The sequence below is a fragment of the Serinus canaria genome, chromosome 1, assembly GCF_022539315.1.
Source record: "Serinus canaria isolate serCan28SL12 chromosome 1, serCan2020, whole genome shotgun sequence".
Lineage (NCBI taxonomy): Eukaryota > Metazoa > Chordata > Aves > Passeriformes > Fringillidae > Serinus > Serinus canaria.
In genome coordinates this window covers 26,264,891-26,286,024 of record NC_066313.1, presented here as the reverse complement: position 1 = coordinate 26,286,024, position 21,134 = coordinate 26,264,891, and the positions used below count along the sequence as shown (strand labels likewise).

At 39.2% G+C, this 21,134-nt stretch overlaps 1 protein-coding gene across 1 annotated transcript in view; it reads left to right on the top strand.

Annotated features, from left to right (window-relative positions):
* MAN1A2 (mannosidase alpha class 1A member 2) overlaps positions 1–21,134 on the top strand; it is a 133,939-nt gene that overhangs the window by 62,597 nt on the left and 50,208 nt on the right. The window contains exon 5 of the mRNA XM_009102611.4: positions 586–666. Coding sequence (XP_009100859.1) covers positions 586–666 — 81 coding nt within the window. The remainder of the gene's footprint in view (positions 1–585; positions 667–21,134) is intronic.

The window sequence follows — 21,134 nt, the reverse complement described above, 5'->3', positions numbered from 1 at the left end:
TGAATTTAACCTAAGGATAATAACGTGGAAGAAGGCAATAAAATCGTTTATTCTCTTGAATTTCTCAGTGGCCCTGCAGTACTACTTGTCATAACATAAAGGCTATTCTGAGACAAAGGTTATGTTAAAATAGAGCTCTGAATTTGAGTTTAGTAATTTATGTTAAAAAAGTGCATTATGGGAATTCTCAAATTATTCTTTTGCTTTATCTTTTAAAACTAGAATGTTTGGTGCTATGCTGAAGCATAAAGAGAGAAGATGCTGAATTATAGAAATGTGTAGTCCTTGCCTTCTTTTCAACCAGCCCAAATTACTGTAATTGCACTTCGTAGTGATAAAATGGTTAGAGGGCAGGACAAAACTAATTCGATTTTAATAAAATCAGTTGAAGCTGTAACTAGAATTGTCATTTGGTGTCACAAAGATGTGCATGAGAATTTCAGTTTGGATCTAGAGACTGCAACAGTACAGACCCTTGCATGTGGATTGCCTTAGGATATGTATTTTCTTCTGCCTTGACAATTTTTTTTCTTCCTTCATTAAGAAGTTGCTTAATTATTTATTAATGCTTTCTTTCTGTTCTAGAATTCTGAAGTGTCTGTTTTTGAGGTCAATATTCGCTTCATTGGCGGTCTTCTAGCAGCATACTATCTTTCAGGACAAGAGGTAAGGAGATTGGAAGGTGTCTGAAATTCAATGTATTCTAGCAAATGTGGCATATAGATACTTTTGTAGAATCTTGATTTCTCAGTAGCTTGCAAATTAATTTCACAGCAGTCAGTTGTCCAAAATAACCAAATTCTTTGAGTGTGGAATCTTTAAAGTTTGTTTCTGAGTAGGTCTCTTGGCATTTAGGACACTTGGTTACAGTTCTGAAATGCTTCTTTCATCGAGATGTTTTCAGAAGATATTCACTCAGATAAGCATCAGCTTGAAATGTCAAGTGAAATGTCAACCTTTTCATGCCAACAATAACTTTTTTTGATATTCTTTAACTCCATGAAGGTAGAAGTAATAGCTTTGTCACTTGTCCTGCAAGGATGTAGGTTTGCTTCATCAACGTGATACTCAATCTTCTTACTGTTTTCTTGGTGACAAACTGAGAAATAGCAAGCCAATTTTATACAGCTTCTGAAACTTCTGTTAAAAAAGATGTAGAGACATGCTTAGATTGACAGGATGCATGTCCCCAAAAACTTGCAACGATGGACCTCCTTAGTCCATCAGTCACAGTGCTGTGACCTCTTACTTCACTTACTATACAAGACTAGAGCTTGACCCCAGCTCTTCTCTATCTTAGCAGCTGTATGAATTTAACCTATTGCCTGTGTCTTTGATTCTTTGGTTTTGTCCTTTATTTTTCATGACCCATCTGTAGACCACTACCAGACATATTTCATGGCTTTTTGGTGTTCTTAGGTAACTTCTTCCTTTGTTTAGGGAAGCACCACATACGTACCAGCAAGTTCTCAGGGATTTTAAGACTGCAGCCCTAAAAGTAACCAAGAGAAAACTCATAATTTATTGTCTCTTTGGCATCGTCCTGTGATCTGTGAATTTTCTCCTTTATGAGGGTATTCTCTCAGGAAGAAGAGCTCAGTGGCAAGACAAAAATCCTGTGTACATCTTGAAAGAAATGGGTGGTTTATTTTTCATCCAGTGCTCCTGCTTTACCTTCTTCAAATTGGACCATGCTCCCTGGAGGTATCTATTGTGATTATGAAAAACCTCAGAGAAAAAGCTAGGATCACACATTCATAGCTGGATTATTTGTATATAGTGATACTGCACTTGTGCACAAGCCCCTTGAAAAGAACATTTTTGCCCCAGTATACAGATGGGTGCAGCCAAGCACTGCCAAAACATATGCTTTGCCTGCATTTGTAAAGGAGAATATTCCTTCTTAAATTTGCTTCTAACCTTTTGGTAGAGTCAGAACAAGCTCCTTTGCTTAAATAGCCTTAATTTCTTTCCTTCTTAGAAAACATCTACCCTTTCTTTCCTAAGTGTTGGCTGGGCTGAGTCTTTTGTTTTTAAGATTTTTATGGCATCATTCTCTGCCACAGACTTCAAATGCTTCATGGCTTGTGATACAGGATTCCCGTCAAATGTCCATATGTATCATCTTTATTTTTCTAAAGAACTGCTAAAAAAAAGTCTCAGATTGCATTTCTTTCAAAATAGTGTGGCTGCTAGGATTGCTTTGGGTATCTGAGACACTGCTTCATTTGCCAAGTTGGATGGGTTTTCTCTGCAATTTGTCGTTGTGGTATGACAATAAAGGGATTTTGAGGCTCTTCAGCAGCTGAGCCCAGGAGAGACACCTGTGTCTGGCAACTCCTTGGAGTTGGAAACAGGTTGCTTGCGATGTGATTTCCAATCTGGTCCTCTCTCTTCCCCAAAAAGGGAACATATTCCTTAGCTCAGGATTGGGACATGCTTTTTTTGGGACATGATTTTTTTATTCACTGTGTTCAGACATGTGAGGAGCACTTTCTAGCATTGCTAAGACAGACAAGCCTGTTCCCAGCTGTTTGGGCATTTTACCTGATCAGGTTGTGAATGTGCACGTGGGCTTACACCTTTAAGCAGTCTCTGTCTCCTGATAGGTGTCCTTTCTTTGTTCATCAAACCATCATTTGCTTGATCATATTCACTAACCACACCTTGTTGATATTCCAGTCACCATCTTCCTACCTCCAAGCCTCTACTTCTGCAAGGCTGTTGTTAAATTGGTTTTAGAAGGTTTTCATACTGATTTTCCATACTTTTGCATGTCTTGTTTGATGTATTTATAGTAAGGTCCCGTGCAATGAAGTGCTGCTTTGAATTAATTCTGTTTTTCTCCTTTAAATAAATAGAAATTCTGCTTGGATCTGCAGCAGGAGTTACTGCTGTTTGGTGATAGTTACAAATGCTGCTCTTCATTTTGACTCCCATCACTTAGTGTTGATAAAGGTGCTGTAGGGACAGCCATAAACAGTGTCCAAGACTCAACATCAGCTGTGGAACTTTAATCATTTGTAAATGGCCACATCTGGAGAATTTTCAAGTCCTCATGGTGTATCTACAATGCCCTTTGTAGGGAGAGGGCAACTGTGCTTGATAGGATTCTATCTGATTGATTCATAATGGTAGCTATTGACCATAGTTTTCAAGTACAGCAGATTATTAATTTAGATTAAATAGTCCTTTTTAATGCTTTTATTGAAAACACGTTAGATTTAAAGTTTATTTAGCATGTCTAGTGGCATGACTCTGTGGCTTCCATACTGTATTTAAACTGTCATGTTCCTGCTGTTACTTAGAGGAGCATCAGCTGAGATCATGGTTTTAATAATGCTGATTATAGTTAATGGTAGAATTTTAAGCCTTTTTTGCTAAGATTGTGAGTATTGTTGTCCTTTCATCAGTAAGGGTTCCCTCTTACTCACTGCAATGAATGGGTGAATAATGAAATATATCTCCCATACAACCAAAAATAAAGTTGCTGGTTTTAGCCGCTGAGAGCTTGGCTGAAAATGCTGTAGGGCTTGTTCTGTCCAGTGCTGAGTCACAGGTCTTTTTTTGTGAAACATGATGTGTAAATTTTTTTAACAACTCAGTCTTTCACATGTGGGGATTTCTGCTGGACTTTCATCAGTGGTGAGCATGTAAAGCTAAAGCTTGAGAAGGATGCATTTTGGTGCAAATGTCATGGTTGTCTTGCCTCCCTGTACCTGTCTGCCAAAATAGGGAGACAAAATTGTTTCCCTGTCTAACAGGCAGTTCTCTTGTTGTGTGAAAGATCACCATCTTTCTCCATTTTTCCATCTCAGCGTGCCTTTTGAATGGAAGATAATCAAGATACAACTGCAAACCTTAACACAGTGGAAAATTTGCCCATGCGTTCTGTTTCAGTCTTCTGAAGTTGAGGCAGCACTGATACATCTCTGGTGGCAGAGGTGGTAGGTCTGCAGTCTGGGGGGCCTTTGTTTAAATTCTCTGCACAGTATGTTTTTCCTGGCTGATTGTGGACAGGCCATCTGGTGTCTGGCTAGGTGTATGTTGCCAGATAAAAGAGTGTTCCTTCTTTGTCTCAGTTCCCACAAAGAAATGAGGTCTCAATCTGTCATCAGTTTTCAGATTCTTTGAGGCCATGACTTTTCTCCAGGGTACATTATTGAACTATATAATGAGTATATGCTAAAACTGTGGAATATAGAATCATAGAATGGTTTGGGTTGGAAAGGACCTTTTAAGATCATCTAGTACAACCCCTTTGCCATAGGCAGGGGCAGCTTTCAATAGGCATGTTAGTCAGAGCCCTCTCTGACCTGTCCTTGAACACTGCCAGGGAATGTGTGTCCACAGCTTCCCTGGCTAGTACAATGGCCTTACCCTTATTGTAACAAATGCCTTCCTAATAGGGCCCTAAGAGGGCATTGAGCAGCCTGGTCTGGTGGAAGGTGTCCCTTCCCATGGCAGAGGTTGGAACTAGATGATCTTTAAGGGTGTCTTCCAACCTAAACAGTTTTGTGATAGTATCCCTCTAAAACTACCCTCTTTCAGTTTTAAAACAGTTGTCCCTTCTCCTGTCATTAGAGGCCGTAGAAGAAAGTCCTCTTAATCTTTCTTGGAAGCCAGGCCCCCTTCTGGGGCTGGAAGGTGCTAGAAGGTCCCTCTGGAGCCTTCTCTTCTCCAGGCTGAACAGCCTCAACTCTCTTAGCCTGCCTTCAAAGGAGATGTGCTTCAGCCCTCGGATCATTTTTGACATCATCTTCTGGACCTGCTCCAACAGGCCCATATTCTTCTTTTATTGGGACTCCAGAGCTGCAAATGGTATTAGGATTAGGGTCCCCACCCTATAAGTGGGGGGTTTAGTGTATTTCTTTTGAAATGCTACAAATGAAAGAAAGAGGAGGTTGGACCGGATGATCCCCTGAGGTCCCTTCCAACCTGACCCATTCTGTGCAACAGAGAGAGGCTCAATAAAAAATGAAGGAAAAAAGCATGGTCTCTCCTGGGAGTGCTGTGTGTCATAAAATAATTGAATCATCTAGGTTGGAAAAGACCTTGACAGCAGAGTTCAGCATCTCTAGGCATACTCTCTTGTATTTTGCTGTATGCCAGAGATTTCTTCCCAGTTCCAGTAAGCAACCAGCTCAAAATGTTCACTCATTGTTATTCTTTATTGAATTGTATGCTAATAGGTATAATCTCTAAGAACCTAAATACCTAAATAAGAAATGCAGAATTCATTGTGTCTATATTCAATAAGGAGCCACTAATTAAATATATTTGAGGTATAGGGTTTATGAGAATTGCTTAGTAGAATTGTGAGTGACTGAGAGACATACTGTAAAAACTAGGCACTCCTATTTTCTACCCCAGCTTGTGATAGAATGGATAACATGTTTGTATTTTACATTTTGATCAAACAGCATTGTAGTTAAAGTGTGTGAACTGCCTAGTTTCCTACCTTTTGAGTTCAGAGACACCACTGTGCTTCCTCTTTTGTGACTGTCAAATAGAATTAATAGTCCAAAATAACATATTGATGGTAAAATATATAATGACTTTTTATCCAAATTGAACCAGACTGCTTCACAGTAATTCCTGCAACAATCCTTTAACTTCTGTAAGAACTCCGTACAGTCTTCATTATGTTTGTGGGTTGGGGGTGAGGGACAGCACTATGATACAGCTGATAATGTAACAGAAATAAGTAGAAATTAAATTTTCCATATGCCTATTTTGGAGTAAACGTTGAGTGTGGCAGCATAGGATGAAAACCAGCCTTACGTGATTTAAAAAACAAACAAACAAAACCCATCAATAAAATCCCAAAGCAAAACAGCAAAAAAACCCGACTTTTTCATGTGGCTGCATTAAGGAATTTTCTTTCTTTAGTGCATTGTACTGGCACAAATATAATTTTTATCTTTAGTTATGAATCCATGTGGTTTTTTAAAGTTTTCAGTGATGCGTGGCAGGGCGCTGTTTAGCATTTTCCCCAGAACAGTAAGCTTCTTTGTTTATTCCAAGTTAATTCCCTAGACTTACTGTATAAGAATGCTTTGTATTCTTTATGATTTTCATTAACTTAGTATCCAGCACTAATGAAATAAAATATCTTGCTATGACTCTATTGGATGTAACAGCATCAGAATAGAAATGCTTAATGAAAGAGTATCATGTATACAAGGAGATTAGAGCAACATAAATCTACTGGTATTTCACAAAAAAAAAAAAAAAAGAATGCTATTGCAATTTGTACTCTTATTAGATTGGATCTATCTGTTCATACAGTTTTCTAAAGTCATTTTCCAGGGAGGTTATCTGGAAATGAACCTGTAGTGTATGGCTGGTTTCTGAGTGTGTGCCTCTGGAATTCTTTGATCTCCTTTAGTATCTATCTAGTTCTGCAGTTCAAGATTTTATTCAAGATCAGTCATGTTTGGTGCTTGGTTTTTCTCTTCTATATGGATGTTGGTATTGGTAAATTCTTTTTTACAACACAAATTATCTAATTGATCTTTATTTGGTATGTGATTGATTATATGTTCTTCCACTTCTTTCAGTCACATCTGTCAATCTGGGTCTTTTTGGGCATCAGGGTGACTGATTTTGAGGGAGGATAGGAGCACTGTTTTGTAAAATCGCTGCCTGTCCACAAAGCTTTCAACTCCTGGTGCAAAAGAGCAACAAGCAGGCAAGCAGTAAGAATGAATGGCATGAGGCAGAAATTAGTTGGCTGATCTCTCTGTGTTAATGCTCAAAGAACAAAACTTGCCAACAGACCACAGCAATAAGCTGCAGGAGAATTTACAAAATAAATTGTAAATTTATTGTGTCTGAATGTAGAATTTGTGGGAGTAGGTGACCAGGAGACCAGGAGTTCCAGTGTCCTCAAGGACTAAAACAGTAAAAGGTCTGTTGCCACCTGGTGTAGGATATCACACTGGAATTTTCAACAAAAGTTGGATTTTCTTGTAGTGTGCTGCATCAAGTGGTCCAAGAGTTGTAATTTCTGCTGTGCTGTCCCCAGACCTGGCTAGTGAAGGAGCAGTCAGTATGAGGAAGACTTCACAGATGACAATGCCAGAGGAAATCAGCTTCAAGCCTTCCTACTGGATGTGTGAACTTCTTTGAGCTCATAAAGGCAGGTGGAGATTCCTAGAGCATCTTGCAGGATCCATTGTTCCTCATTTCTGAAACCCATCCAAAAGACAGCAGTGAAGATACTGAACCCTGCTATGAGCAGTGTTTTCACTTCCAAGTCTTTGTGAACACACTGTAAATGAACTTTCTGCTCTCCAAATGGGAATTTGTTCAAGGAGGGAGGGACAGACATCTGCAGAACCCAAGTGTTGCATATATGCAGAATCATCCTGTAATTAAATACAGGGAATGAACATTGGAGCAATAAAGCCTAAATAAGACAAAGAACAATCTTGTACCAGAGATTATTGCTCTGTGTTCAAAATCCAGTTTTTTTACAGTTGTATTTGATGAATTGCTGTCACTGCTCCTCTATGGCTCCTGCCCAATAGCCTCCAGCATTGCTGATACCCACTGCTATAATGAACGTGACTGCCTGCCAAATGTTAGTCCAGCTTCTTGAAAAATAGATAAAGTCCAATTTTTTGAGCCAATCTCCAAGAATAGTAATCTCTTCACAGGGATCCCAGTCACAGGCATGTCTGCTGTCCCTGGATACTGTGACATCTTCCCTAAAGGTTAATAATCCTTGAGTACTATTTCTTCTCCGTGCTGTGGGACCTCTTCTTGCTTTAGAAAAGTTTGTATTTCCAGAGTGGCTTGGCATACTTATTTCTTACACAGCAAGCCCTAGCCAAAAAAAAAAAAAAAGCCTCATCCACTGATAATTACAGAGTTATCAGCATCTCCCCAGGGGTGGAGGGAGTTTTCTACCTTCTGTATATCAAGACTTCTCTTTCCCCATGGCTACAGCCCAGTCTGTGACACTGCATGGCTATCTGGTGGCTAGCTGTGGTGGTGAGCCCTCACCTGTGGGAGTTGGTAAACTCCCTCAAATAGCATTTTCAGCCTGGTTAGGGATTTTGGTATTTCCCCTGTGTGTTCCCAGTATGCATTATTTTCTGTTTTCTCATAATATGTGTTAGGATATGTGTTACTTAACACATGCATGTCATCATTAGGAGGCTGAGGAGATGTAGTTAACTGAGACTAAGACAGTCAGAGGAACATGATGTTACATGGATCTACTTTGTTTCACTGCAGACTTTCAGGTATCTAGATTTTATCTAAATTAAGATGGATCCTTTAAATGTGTGTATTTCCCCTGTCTTTCTGAACATTAAAGAAGAAATAGTACAAAAGCATGTAAATAGAGCCCACATCTGTACAGACAAACAAAATTCTTTAATGGTCATTTCAGTGAGTAAGCCTGTTTTATTTTCTCATCCTTAAGAAGTTATTGCTTGTTTTGATCTGCTTACTCTGTGATTTTTTTAAAAAATTGTATCACAGGCTCTAGAATGCATCTACCAAGCTGGTTGTTTTGAGGTAGGATTTCCCCCAAAGCAGTGTGTGTGCTGACTATAGTATCAAGCTACCAGTACTCCTCTGTTCCATGTCTGAGATGGTCACTACATTCCAGGGTGCTTGGGAAGTAGTGCTCTGCTCTGCAAATGCATGAAATGCAACCCCAGCCAGAGGGGTGATCACAGAGGAAGGGCTAGTTACTCATCACCCATAGGTGCTATACAGGAGAGTTAGCAGGTGTGTGTGTGTGACATCTGTCTTTATGAGCACCCAGGGTGAACTTCCTGTTCTCGATCTCTTCTGTAATTATTGGACATATGTCCCATTAATGTGCATGAAGGTTTACAGTGTTGTGAGAGAGTGTGTTGTCATGCTCATTGTAGGCATTAGTAATTGCAAAGTGGATAGACTTGAGGATAAAAGTACTGCAGATAGTTACTGGATTTGGAGTGCTTCAGTGATCAGGAGTATGACATTACCTTTTGTCAGCAATTAGCACTTTGAATGCCTGTGGCCCTCTCAGATTAGAGTCCTTAAAGCTTCTGACAATTCAGCACATTTTCTGAAGCAAGAAGAACCAGAAAAAGCAATGCCACAGTGATCTCTTAAAACTTGGATTTAACTCTTCTGACTAGGATCTGATAGAAAGTCAGTAACAAAACCAAACATTAAGCCTTAGAATTGCTCCCCACAAAAGTTCATCTGCAGCTGTTTGCAGCAGAATTTGAAGGTTGTTTCCACTTCTTACATGTGTTCTAGTTTGTAGGAAAAGCAACTGAGAATTGGGCTAAGTAAGTGATACTTACATTCTCTGCCGAGAGCTCCTTTGTTGGCAGTCCATAAGAGATTTGTAGGGTATGCAGGAGTGACCCCATCTTGCCTTTAGAGTAACTAAGTGTTCTCTGGTACCAGCAGCATTTGTCTGAGGAGAGTGCACAAATAACCCATTGACTGCTTGCTTTTTTTCATGAAGTGAAGCTTCACAAATCATTAAAACTTGTGGAGTGAGTGGCAGTGGGAAATAAAATATTCCTGCTAGCAGTACTGCATGGAATGACAAAAGCCCAGAGATGGATAGAGAGTCGCTTGTTGCACAGTGTACACGGCTGTGCTTGAGGAACAGTGTCAAGTAAGGAAAACAAAGTGAATATTATTCTAGATGTCTCTTGTGTGATAGAAGCAGGAGGGCACTTACACCATTATGACAAAGTGTTCTTGTCTGCTGCTGATTTATTAATGTAATAAAAAGGGTAGCTTATTGTTTTATTTTTGTTGAACAAAGTTATTTATGGTATTTGCAATATAAAAAAAAAAGATTAATAGTTTACTCTGTTTACTTTTGCCAGCTTTAGATATAAAGTGGTTCATTTACATGACTGTCTTTTTCATCTTTTTAAACACCATCAAAATGACATATCTTTCTGGGCAAAATAGTAATATAATTTGTGTGGATAAATCCAGCCTCAAATCCCATTTAAAGCAGAGCACGAGGGATGTTAAGTACCTGATACTCTATTAACAGATAATCAAACTAATCCTTTCCAGGAATCTGATAAGCAGCATCTCCTCTGTTCAGGAAAACTCGTTAGTCAAATTATGTTATATGTGTCAATGGATATCCCCAACAACCAACGTATATATATAAAATATAGGTCTTCAGTAAGTAAGACAATACTGTGTGTACTGATTTCACAGGATTCTTAGCTGTACTGATGAAATTACCAAAATTTAAGCTTTAAGGCTTATCTAAATTAAGTTTTCAAAGGGTGAAAATCTCAGAAGAGTTAACAACATTGTGTATGTCCTGTTCAATGAAGATGAGATTTGAGCTTGTTGCCAGGAGATGAGCTGCTTATTCATAAGTAGTTTTGACAGCTCACTGGTCTCTTTACAGGACACAGCCTGAAAAAACCTTCTATTTTTCTTTGACTTTTAAAGCATTCTCTCATATTGGGCGTTGCCACAGCTCACTGCAGTGCAGATTGCAATGCCTGTGCAGTTTCTGTTTAGCAGGCTTGTAGTAAACATTTTCTTGACTGGCAAAGGACACTTAGCCCAGTTTATTGCTGCATCTTGCTGCTGCACGACACCTGAAGCAAAGAAAACTGACTTCATTGTGAATTTGTTTCTTCCACTCTGATTGGAAATAGGTTTTTTCTGTTAGTATAATATACTTTCAATTGGTGGAAATAAAGGACAATCTGATTTAGCACTAGAAAATACAATAGCTGTGCAGTGATAGCTACTCTTAAAACTCATTCTTTGGCCGTGTTCCTGTGGAGGGCTGTAAAAACTAAGAAGGAATAGGTAATTGGTAACTATTCTTCAGGTGTCATGTATCTCTTCTTGACCAGGTCTGTAAGTTTTTCTGTCCCTCTTCAGTAGTTTAGGAAACATTGATGCTGATGAGCACCAGTGACAGCAACCACAGTATCCTTCCTTTTGCTTTTCCAGACATTTGTTTATTGGCATTACTCTTGACATAGTAACACATTAGTTTCTACCATGGAGTTTTCCTATTCTTTCCTCCTGGGGGTTTTCACGCTTTATCTGGTCCAGAAAGGAAGTATGGCATTGTCTTTTGTCAACTGAAAATACAGTTCTTCCAGCAGGATTTTTTTTCCACTCTGAAACAGAACTAAAATACAACTCTGAACATGATACTGCTTTAAAATTGAGCATCTTTGGCTGACTTTGCCTTTTGGAATTTGTTCTCATTCAGTACTAAGTCTTATGTTTTTGTCTTGAAAAGGAATTTGCATGCTTAGCTGAGAACAGATATGGTGAGAGAAAAATAAATGCCAGGAATGCTACAATAACTGCTAAGCAAACAGACTAGAATCTAGGAAAAATATTAACAAAAAAATATGTTGCCTCTAATGATGTAGGCACCTACCACATGATAAAGATGGTGAACATTTCTTATCTGTTAGAAATGAAGAGGGTGCTGTCTGCAGTAACATTCTGTTACCATTTATGAATTGGAAAATCAAGGAACAAATTTTTAGGAATGACTAAGAAGTTCTCTAGCCTTCCAACTCAGCAAATTCTGTGATTTTTTTTTCCAATTCAAAACACAAGATTGAAGATAAACGCCTATATCAAAATAATGCACCTATGTGCATTTTAAGAAAAGGTCTTTTAAGGTGACCTAGGTAATTGTGAGCCAGGTAGTCTGATTTCACTTCTTCTGCCCACCCCAGAAATTTATATAATGGAAAATAAGACATGATTAGTACAGTAGTGATTTGACAATAAAGGTCTTAAGAATTTATATCTGACTGTAGGTTTGTTCTTGTTGGGATGGCAAATAAGTCGAAAACTTCTGAGAAATTTAATTGAATGTTCAACTAGGCCTTTGTAAATTAAATCTGTTTTAGTGTTGCCAAAGGTGTAGGTGCAGATTGGCAGATCCAAGAAAAATGAACAACTCATGTTGAACAGACCAACGTGGGAACAGAATAAGGGATTGTATTTCGAGTAGTTGTGGCTTTGGAAGAGTATGTGAAACTCAAAAAAGGCAAGCTGCTCAGCTTGAACCTCTGGTATGAAATCTTGTGGCAAAAGATCTATGAGAATTTGGGTTTATAAATAGGAACTTCAAATATGAGGAGGAATTTATTTCTGTTGAAGTCATTAATAAGACTTATAAGACTGCTGTTGGTATGCTGCAAACTTCTTGGTAATGATATTCTTAGAAGGGTTTGTAGAAGCAGTAGAAAGACATGAAAACTAAGAGGTCTGGTAGTTGTGCCTCTTGGACACATGAATAGTCAGGATGTGATACAGGACACAGTCCAGATATCTCTCTGAAGGGAATCTTCCACTTCAGTACTCCTTATTGATGTGTCTATATAAATACTCCTTGTTTTATGCAGATGATTAGATTGTTGCTCTTGAACCTTTTTTATTTTCATTTGTGTGGCATAAAAGAGCAGCATTTTTATCTTATAGTTCTTGTCCTGAGAACTATAAATTATGCGGCAGGAGTCTGGATATTTATCCCACCATTTTGTCAAAACAAATGTCTGGTTTTTCAAGTGCCTTGCAGAATTTATGCTACTATGAAGATTCAGAGCTTACTAATTCATTGCTCATAGGTTTTGCTTGCCAACTAATTTTCTGTCAGAACTTAGTCCATATATGTATGTATAAACTGTAGATAAGCTACATATCTGTTGATTGGGGAAAACAAGCCAGTTCCTAAAAAAGAAAAAAAGCAAACAAAAATCAACCACCAAACACTATTTACTTTAATCAGGTGCAGTGTAATGTGATTTGCATCTGTCATTGTGTCAGGGATATGTTTTTGAAGATGTAAAAGCTGTGTGATTTTTACCTTTTTTTTCCCTTAGACTGTGATTTTTGCATTGTAATCTGTCACATTATACCAGTGGGAGAAGGGAGGCTGTGTATAATGACTGCACATAGTGTAAAACAATATGTAATTTAATCTCTGTTTAACTTTTTTTTGTAAAGGCAAATACAGTCTAAAAGGGACTGAGTCATTTCTGACAAAGACTAAAGGGGAAATCAAGAAAAATTTAAAAGGGTAAGCTTGGCAGCACATTCAAGAGAAATGGGAGACAGAGAAAGAAAGTAGAAATTTAGACAATCTAATCATAGAGCTGGAAGACAAAAGAAAGAAATATATGGGGAAATAAATTTCATGGCATAGAAAATTATATGAGAAATAAAGGAGATACTTGTCATTAATTGAGAAGGTGCTAGTAAAAGGTGTTACCAAAAAGAAAACCAATGTCAAGAGAGATTAAAAACCAGAACTTCTATCGCACAAAAATGGTTGTAATAAAACTTGTTAGCTTAGTACAAACATCTTCATTATTTGACTTCAGAACCATTTCTTAAGGTTTCTAACACAGATTTTTCTTCTTAAAAACCACAGAGTGACTGGATCATCAGTTGGCTTGTGAACTTCAGGCATACAATGCTGTGTAAATCAACTGAGAACAGCTGGCAGTACCAAAATACCAAAGATTAATAGAAAAAAAAAGAGAAACAACACCCCAAGATTCATTGATACCATTTGCTTTGCCTAGATGTGTTTGGCTACAAAGGCATGTTGAAAAACTGATATGTTAGAGTCAATTCTAGTTCCTAGGAATATGTTTTGGAGATGAGAAAGTGTTTTTCCCCTGTCACATTCCCCAGGATGTTTCTCATAATCCTGTTCCTTACAGCTGTACTCTTGGCAGTCCATCCTTTTATGTCTTGTCTTCTTTAGATCTCCATTTGTTCCCTGCCCTTCCTCCTGATGCCTTTGTTTCTCCCCTTCACTGCCTATTTATGCTTCCTTCTTTTACCAACTTCTCCCTGACACTTCACCTTGTATGAGGTAGGGGATTAGAAGCCCTGTCCTTTACCATTTCTGCTTCCCCACTGGCAAAGCTCCATGCTGATCTTCTGTCCCTTGATGGCTCTTTTCTTCAACTTCCTGATGGCCATTCTGATTCATTTTTCTCTTTTCTCTTTCTCTGTTCCCTTTCTCCACTGTTGAAATCAGTCTTTCTCTGTGCCAGCTGCTAGTGGGGGAACATTTAAGCCAAAAGCCAGGCATTGTCCATGCTGTCACATCTGGGTCCCTCTGCTACTGTAGTAGCTCCCACAGAAAGAGGAGATTATGCTTAGGCCAGAGTGATTGTAGTTGGTGTGTTGTGCAAATTCAAGATTGCTGCTTTTAGTTCAGACACCATTTTTTAACAAAGGTAACTAAACTGGAAGGTTAATACTGCTTGTGGAGGTAAACTTAGAGTGAAGAAGCCAGAGTTATGAAAAGCAGGAAAGATGAAGCACAAAAATTGCCTACTACTCTAATAATAATAGCAGAAGAGAAAATTAACTCAATACTGCCATGGTTTTTGGCTCAGTTAGACAGGATGTGAAGCAATGTGCTGCATCTTCTGGAATTATCAGATTGAGGAGGCATTTATATGCCAGATTTTCATCACATTTATTCTGAATTTTAAGTCATCTGGGATGTTGACTGACTGGTGTAAAGTGCCTTGGATTTGAAGGCCCTTTAAAAATTGAGAACATGTAACATTTCTACTCAGAAATGCATGAAATCTGTGCCAAGGAAGCTAATACAGCTATTGAAGTAAATGGAAATTATGCAGTTTAATTGAAGTATTATTAGCCAGTGCCAGGTAGTTCAAATATGATTAGCTGGTTTTCCAGTACATGCCAAATTTTTATGTTCAGATCTTCTAAAGCAAAAATGTTGAATATTTCTAATAAGCTAATATATGCACAGACTTTCTCATATGGATTTTTCAAAAATATAGTAGTGTGAAACCAATGAATATTTCATTACATCCTGAGATGCCTCAGTCAACAGTAACTGGATTCCTCATGTCTCTTGTCCAGGAAACCAGCTTTGGAAGACTTTTGAAGGTGGTAAAGATAGTATCACTTAAGAATTCTGTTTGCCTGCTGATGGTAGAGAAACACCAGAGTATTTATCTTTTATCTAAGAAGCTGCATTTGAATATATAATTGCTAATTTGCAAAATGTAAATAGGGGAAGTTGTAGTCAACCAGACAATATCTGTCTTATCTGCAATTAACTGATGGAGTTGGAGTATTTTTGTGTGTTTATTTTTCAGCTCATTTGTAGACTGTAGCTGAACAATATGATAGGCATTTTAATGCTTTTCAGTACAACTCTTGACTTAGGAACCACCACTAGGATAGTTCTCCTAGATTGTTATGATCAGATGGTTTCTTCCCATCTCTTTTGATAGTCTTTGTCCCTGTATCCATTATTCCAAAAAATCATTTCCTGTATTTTCATCTCAAAACAGTGTAGAGCTTCTAGAAAAGAAGCAGCTTTGGATGTATGAAGGACCTGTCCAATCCTGTGGGCTTTACTGAGCTTCTGGGTTCAGAAGTAGAGTGTAGAGCACAGTTGCAACTTTTACCTTGGAAGTTGTGATAGTTGTGATACCCTGCAATAGAAAAATTTTACAAGCTGAGTCTCTGGATCCTTAATCAGAGAAACTAAGGAGAGCCAAGCTTGTGTAGCCATGAAGTTTAGGTTAGGTGTTTCATCACCTAATTTCATGTGTCATCTGAAACTGAACAGCCTTCCTTGCCTTTCCTACTATACTTTAAAATTGTCAGCAAAAGTGTATCTTGCAGGGAGGAATCTGCTGTGACGTTCTTAAAGAAAAGTGTTTGTAGAAGTCTTGTTTGTGATTTTACTGGTTAAAGAAAATGTCAACCTAGTCAACATATTTTGAAAACTAAGGGAGTTCCTTTTTTCCACAAAGAAGGAACATTCCATGAAGCATTTATTGCCTTGTGAAATGAGCAAATCATCAAGATATGTAATATTTATGGCTTAAGTACTATCTGCTTTATCCTATTGCTCTTGAGAGACCAGAATTCTCCTAGCACAGGAACAGCAGCAGCAGCAGATGTAACCATCCTTCCATGAGGATGAATTTGGCAGTGTTTAAAAATTTTGGAGATTGTTAGAATTAGGCAGAGTTTCTTTGCCTGTGTAAACTGCCTGCATGTAACAGCTGAGTGCCTTGCAGAGGTGTAGTAGCTTTGCCTCTACAAGGTTTAAGTGGGTATCATTGGGTACCAGAGCTAATGCTCAAGATGAGTGTGATGGCATCACCCCTAAATTGCTCCTGCCTTCAAAAAGGGCAAGCAGGAGGGTCTAGGGAGCTACAGCCTGGCCAAACTTTCCTCTATCACTGGAAAGATGATGGAGCAACCGATTTAGAAAACTATTTCCCAGGAGAACAAGGTGATTGGGGAACTCATGTTAGACCGACTTGGATGACCTCTGATGAATTGACTTTATTTCATAAGATCTTCATAAAGAAGCTGGTGAAGTATGGGCTGGATGAGCAGATAGTGAGGTGGATTGAAAACTGTCTGAGCAGAGAAGTTCAGAGCGTGATAATCAGCTGTGCAAAATAAAGTTTGTGGACAGTAACTGGAGGCATACCCCAAGTCCAATCCTCTTCAATGTTTTCAGGAATGATCTGGGTGATGACACAGGTGGGACTCTCAGCAAATGTGCTGATGACACCAAACTAGGAAGAGCAACTGATACGCAGAGGAACCTGAGTAGGATGGAGAAATGAGCTTGACAGGAACATCATACAGTTTAGTGAAGGCAAGGGCAAAGTCCCACACCTGGGGAGGAACAAACCCTTGCACCATTATCTGTGAGTCCCACCCAGCTCTGCAGAAAAGTGGTGGACACCAAGTCGGCCATGAGCAGCAATGTGTCCTTGCAGTAAAGAAAGTGAATGGTATCCTGGCATGCATTAGGAAATATGCCAGCAGGTCAAGGGGGTAGTTCTTAGCCTTTGCTGTATCCAGTTCTAGGCTCCATAGTACAAGAGACATGAACATACTGGAGAGAGTCCAGCAAAGGACTGACAAAGATAGTTAAGGGACTGGATTATCTCTCATTTGAGGGAATGTTGAAATAGCTGGGACTGTTCAGCCTGGAGAAAAAAAGGCTCAGGAGAGACCCCATCATTGTGTGCAAATATCTGAAAGGAGGAAGTAAAGAAAGGAGAGCAAATTGTCATTGTAGCCATTTTAAGTTGTCACTGTAGTCCGGATTCAAGTTTGTTCTTGGTTTTTTAACTCTTATCTTAGACTGCTGGGATGAGTTTAGATTTTTCATCTTCATATTGATTTTTTTCAGTCACAAAATAATATAAATTCATAGAGCATTCCCTTTGCAGAATAAGTCTTTTCTTGTTTAAAGAGTTTCAGTCTTTTGGAAATCCCAAGTGTTGTTCATCAAGTACTTTGATAATCATTGCAGCTCACCAAGGACTGCAATAGTACCTCAGCTATGGCATTGTCTTTCAGTATCTGCAAATTTTCCCTCCTTGAACATCTGCTACAACTCAAGAAACCTATAGTGCTGATGAGGTGCTGTTGAATTTATGTATTTCTACATCATTTCACCTCTGTAGGTAGTGTAGTTTGTAACTGCCTTGCTAAATTTCTCATGAACATAATTTACATTCTCCAGGACCAGTTCTAGATGTGGCATACCTCTTCAATCATCACTAACAAACATCTATGAAATATACCTCAAGTGTTCTCCCACTCTCATTTCATACTAAGATAGCTGAAATGTTACCAGAATCTTACTGCATCTCCCTCATCTCACAAGATGACTTTGTAATTACAAAGTGAAAATTACTAAATGCAGATGTGTAAAGAGGGAGCTGTTTCTCCATTTCTTGGTAGCAAGATGGCCCCTACTAGCAGGGGAGAATGCCCTAGGAACAGCGGGAGCCCCCAAACCTGGGAGACCTCAAAATTTAGTGGCAAGTATGTTGGAAGTTAAGAGCTATTCATCTCGGAACTTGGAGCTATTTGTCTGGCATGCAGACATCTTTTTCCTATGCAGTAAGACTTATGTATAAACAGTCATCAAACCCGCAATTCTTATTAAGCTACTTCTGGTTTTCTTCTTCTTTTTTTTTTTTTTTTTTTTTTTTTTTTTTTTTTTTTTTTTTTTTGCAGTAATGCTGCTTGATTTTCACCATGAACTTTTATCTCTACTCATGCAGAGAGTGCTCTCTAAGACGCTGACCTTTAAATGGGTGTTTAGCCACCAAAAAGCAGTGAGGAGCTGACTGCTGCAGATTGAACTCTGAAGGTAGAAAGATAACTATTCTTGATTGGGCCAAGGAATACCACATAGGTTCCTCAAGGGTCTGAGTCTGGTACTGCTGTCAAGGGCTCTGGTTTTTCAATTTATGTTTAGTAGATTGATAGGTCTCCCCCATCATCTTCATCCTTAGTGTTCAAAGGAAAAGTGTTCAGGATTTGATACCGATATAGTAGTACTGATGGGGAACCAAGTACTGCATTTCTGTGAACTTGTGCAGTATGTCTGCTTTGTCTGATGTTTTTTTCAATGATCCAGGACTATCAAGCCTACAGATCCAGCCACATTGCAAGGCCATAGAGTCTCACTAGTTAATAACCATCAGATTAGAGAGAAGTCTGGCATTTATTCCTTTTTAATAAGAATGATTCAAAGGCTGCTCTATGCACATAAATGAACGAGATTCCTTATTTGTAGAAAACATCTATCATCGCTCTCAAAGTTAGGAGCAGAGGCCATTTGGTGCTGTTTACCATTCATAGTGCTGGAAGGGAACACCTAACAGCAGTATTAGCATAATACAGTCTTCTGAGAGCTGCAGCCATGCATCTAGGCAGTCACTGGGTACATCAATAAGGCTTTTGAAGGATCATTGAAATCTTTAAGGCCCTTTTCTGCTGCATGTTTTAATGGCCTTGCTTGGATTAATCAGCTCAGGAGCAGGCTTTCATATTGTGGGGTGGGTGGCAGGTTTGATATGTTAAGCATCAATTTCATGGATGAAAATTATTCAAGCCCTCACAGCTGGTCTGCTGTACATACTAGTTTGTAAATACTGATTGCTGTTTTCATCTTAATGAGGGATCCACTTATCCGATTTGGGGTTTAGATTTTGCTTTTTCTGCCAATTTTCCCTCTCTTTCCTTCTAGCTGCATACAGCTTGGTTTTTGGAAGGGGGAAAAATTCTTCCATGGTTTACAGTATTTGAGGAAAGAAATGTTAAGCTTTATGTGTTAGATTTTGCCATGTAAAATGGAGACACTTTTCCAAGGCTACAGTGGCTTCTAAAACTTTTCTGAAGAATGTCCATATTTTGGGAGTGGACAGAACAGCTACCTTGGGATTAATACCCATTTACCTAGAACAGTATTTTTGCATCTTCAAAGCAGGATGTCTTGCTGCTGCTGTCTTTAAGAAGATTCTGATCTGTTACATACTTGTAGCTTTGTGCTAACAAAGAAACTTGGGGATGCATGGTCTCCATGAAAGCTGCTGTGTGTCTCTACAAAGTAGATACCATACCTGAGGGGCAAAACATTTTAATCTTATGTGTATGGAATGTGCACAAGCCATCTCATACTTGGGATCTGTGTTGGGTTGATGCAAGGTGCCCACCAAAACTGCTCTGCCACTCCCCTCCTCAGCTGGACAGGGGAGAGACCAAAAAAAATGCAGTGAAAGGCTCATGGGTAAGGACAGGGGGAGATCACTTGCCAAGTACTGCTCTGGGCAAAACAGACTTGACTAGGGGTAATTAATTGATAATGAGAAATAAAAAATAAATCTTGAAACACATTCCCCCCACCCTCTCTTCTTCCCAGGCTCAATTTCACTAACGATTTTCTCTACCTCCTCCCCCACAGCAGCACAGCGGGTCAGGGAATGGGGTTGCATCAGGTGTTATCTCTGCCCTTCCTTCCTCTTCAGGGGCAGGACTCCTCACACTCTCCCCTGCTCCAGCATGGGGTTCCTCCCACAGGAGACAGCCCTCCATTAGCTTCTCCAACATGAGTTCTTCCCACAAGCCACAGTTTTTCACAAACTGCTCCAGTGAGTATCCCCCATGGAGTTGTCAGTCCCACCAGCAAACCTGCTCCAGTGTGGCCTCCTCTGTCCACAGGGCCACAGGTCTTCCAGGACCCTGCTCCAGTGTAGGCTCCTACAGAGTCACAGCCTCCTTTGAGGATCCACCTGCTCTCATTTGGGGCTCCTCCATGGACTGCAGGTGGATCTCTGCTCCCCCATGGACCTCCATGGTCTGCAGGGGAATCTCTTCTCTGATGCCTGGAGGACTTCCTTTCGCTCCTGCACTGACCTTGGTGTCTGCAGGATTCCATGACACATTCTCACTCCCCTGGCTGCAGTTGCTGTTCTGTGGTTGGTTTTTTTACCCCATTCTAAATTATGTTATCCCAGAGGCTCTACCATCATCACTGATGGGCTCAGCCTTGACCCATGGTTGGTCTGTTTTAGAGCCTGCTGGCATTGGCTCAGCCAGACATGGGGAAGCTTCTGGCAGCTTCTCACAGAAGCCCCCACTGTGTTCTCCTACTACTAAAACCTTGCCATGCAAACAAAATGCAGCAACATGGCTGGAAGAGTGGTAAGACAGCTGAGTAATTCTAGGTTATTCTTCTGTTCCTTGGCAAAGTTAAATCATCTAAGTCTTTGTATGTGTTGTATAGAGCATTTTTAAAAGCTTTAGTGATGACTTTGCAGCAATCACAGTCATGCTGCATTAGTAGTTATTCTTTATCCCCAAGTTTTTCCTAATAACTAGCTTACCTTTCCATGGTCCTTTTTGGTGTTATTTTTTGTTCTTTGTGTCCATGGAAAAATATTATTTCCTTTTACTTGTGTTAGCCTTTTATATACTGAAAAGTCATTATCTTGTCCTCTCTTGAACATCTTATGTCTAGACTAAATAACCCCAATTCTTCTGCTGTTTCCTAATGAGCTCTGTTTTTAAGGCACCCATTCATTTTTTGTTCTTTTCTGTTCTTCTTGCCTATGTATTTTTTGAAATGCATTGCCTGTCAGCAGGGAACCGCCAGGGCTGAAATAGAATCTATGAGTTCAACTCAGTTTAAAAAAAAAATTAAAGTAAAAATATTGCATGATAAGTAACTGTGTTGTCTGATACCAGCACATTATTTATAAGCTAGAGCCAGAGGCTTTTACTGTTGTTCTTATGGTAAGTTTGAAACTTGCTAAAGAAGG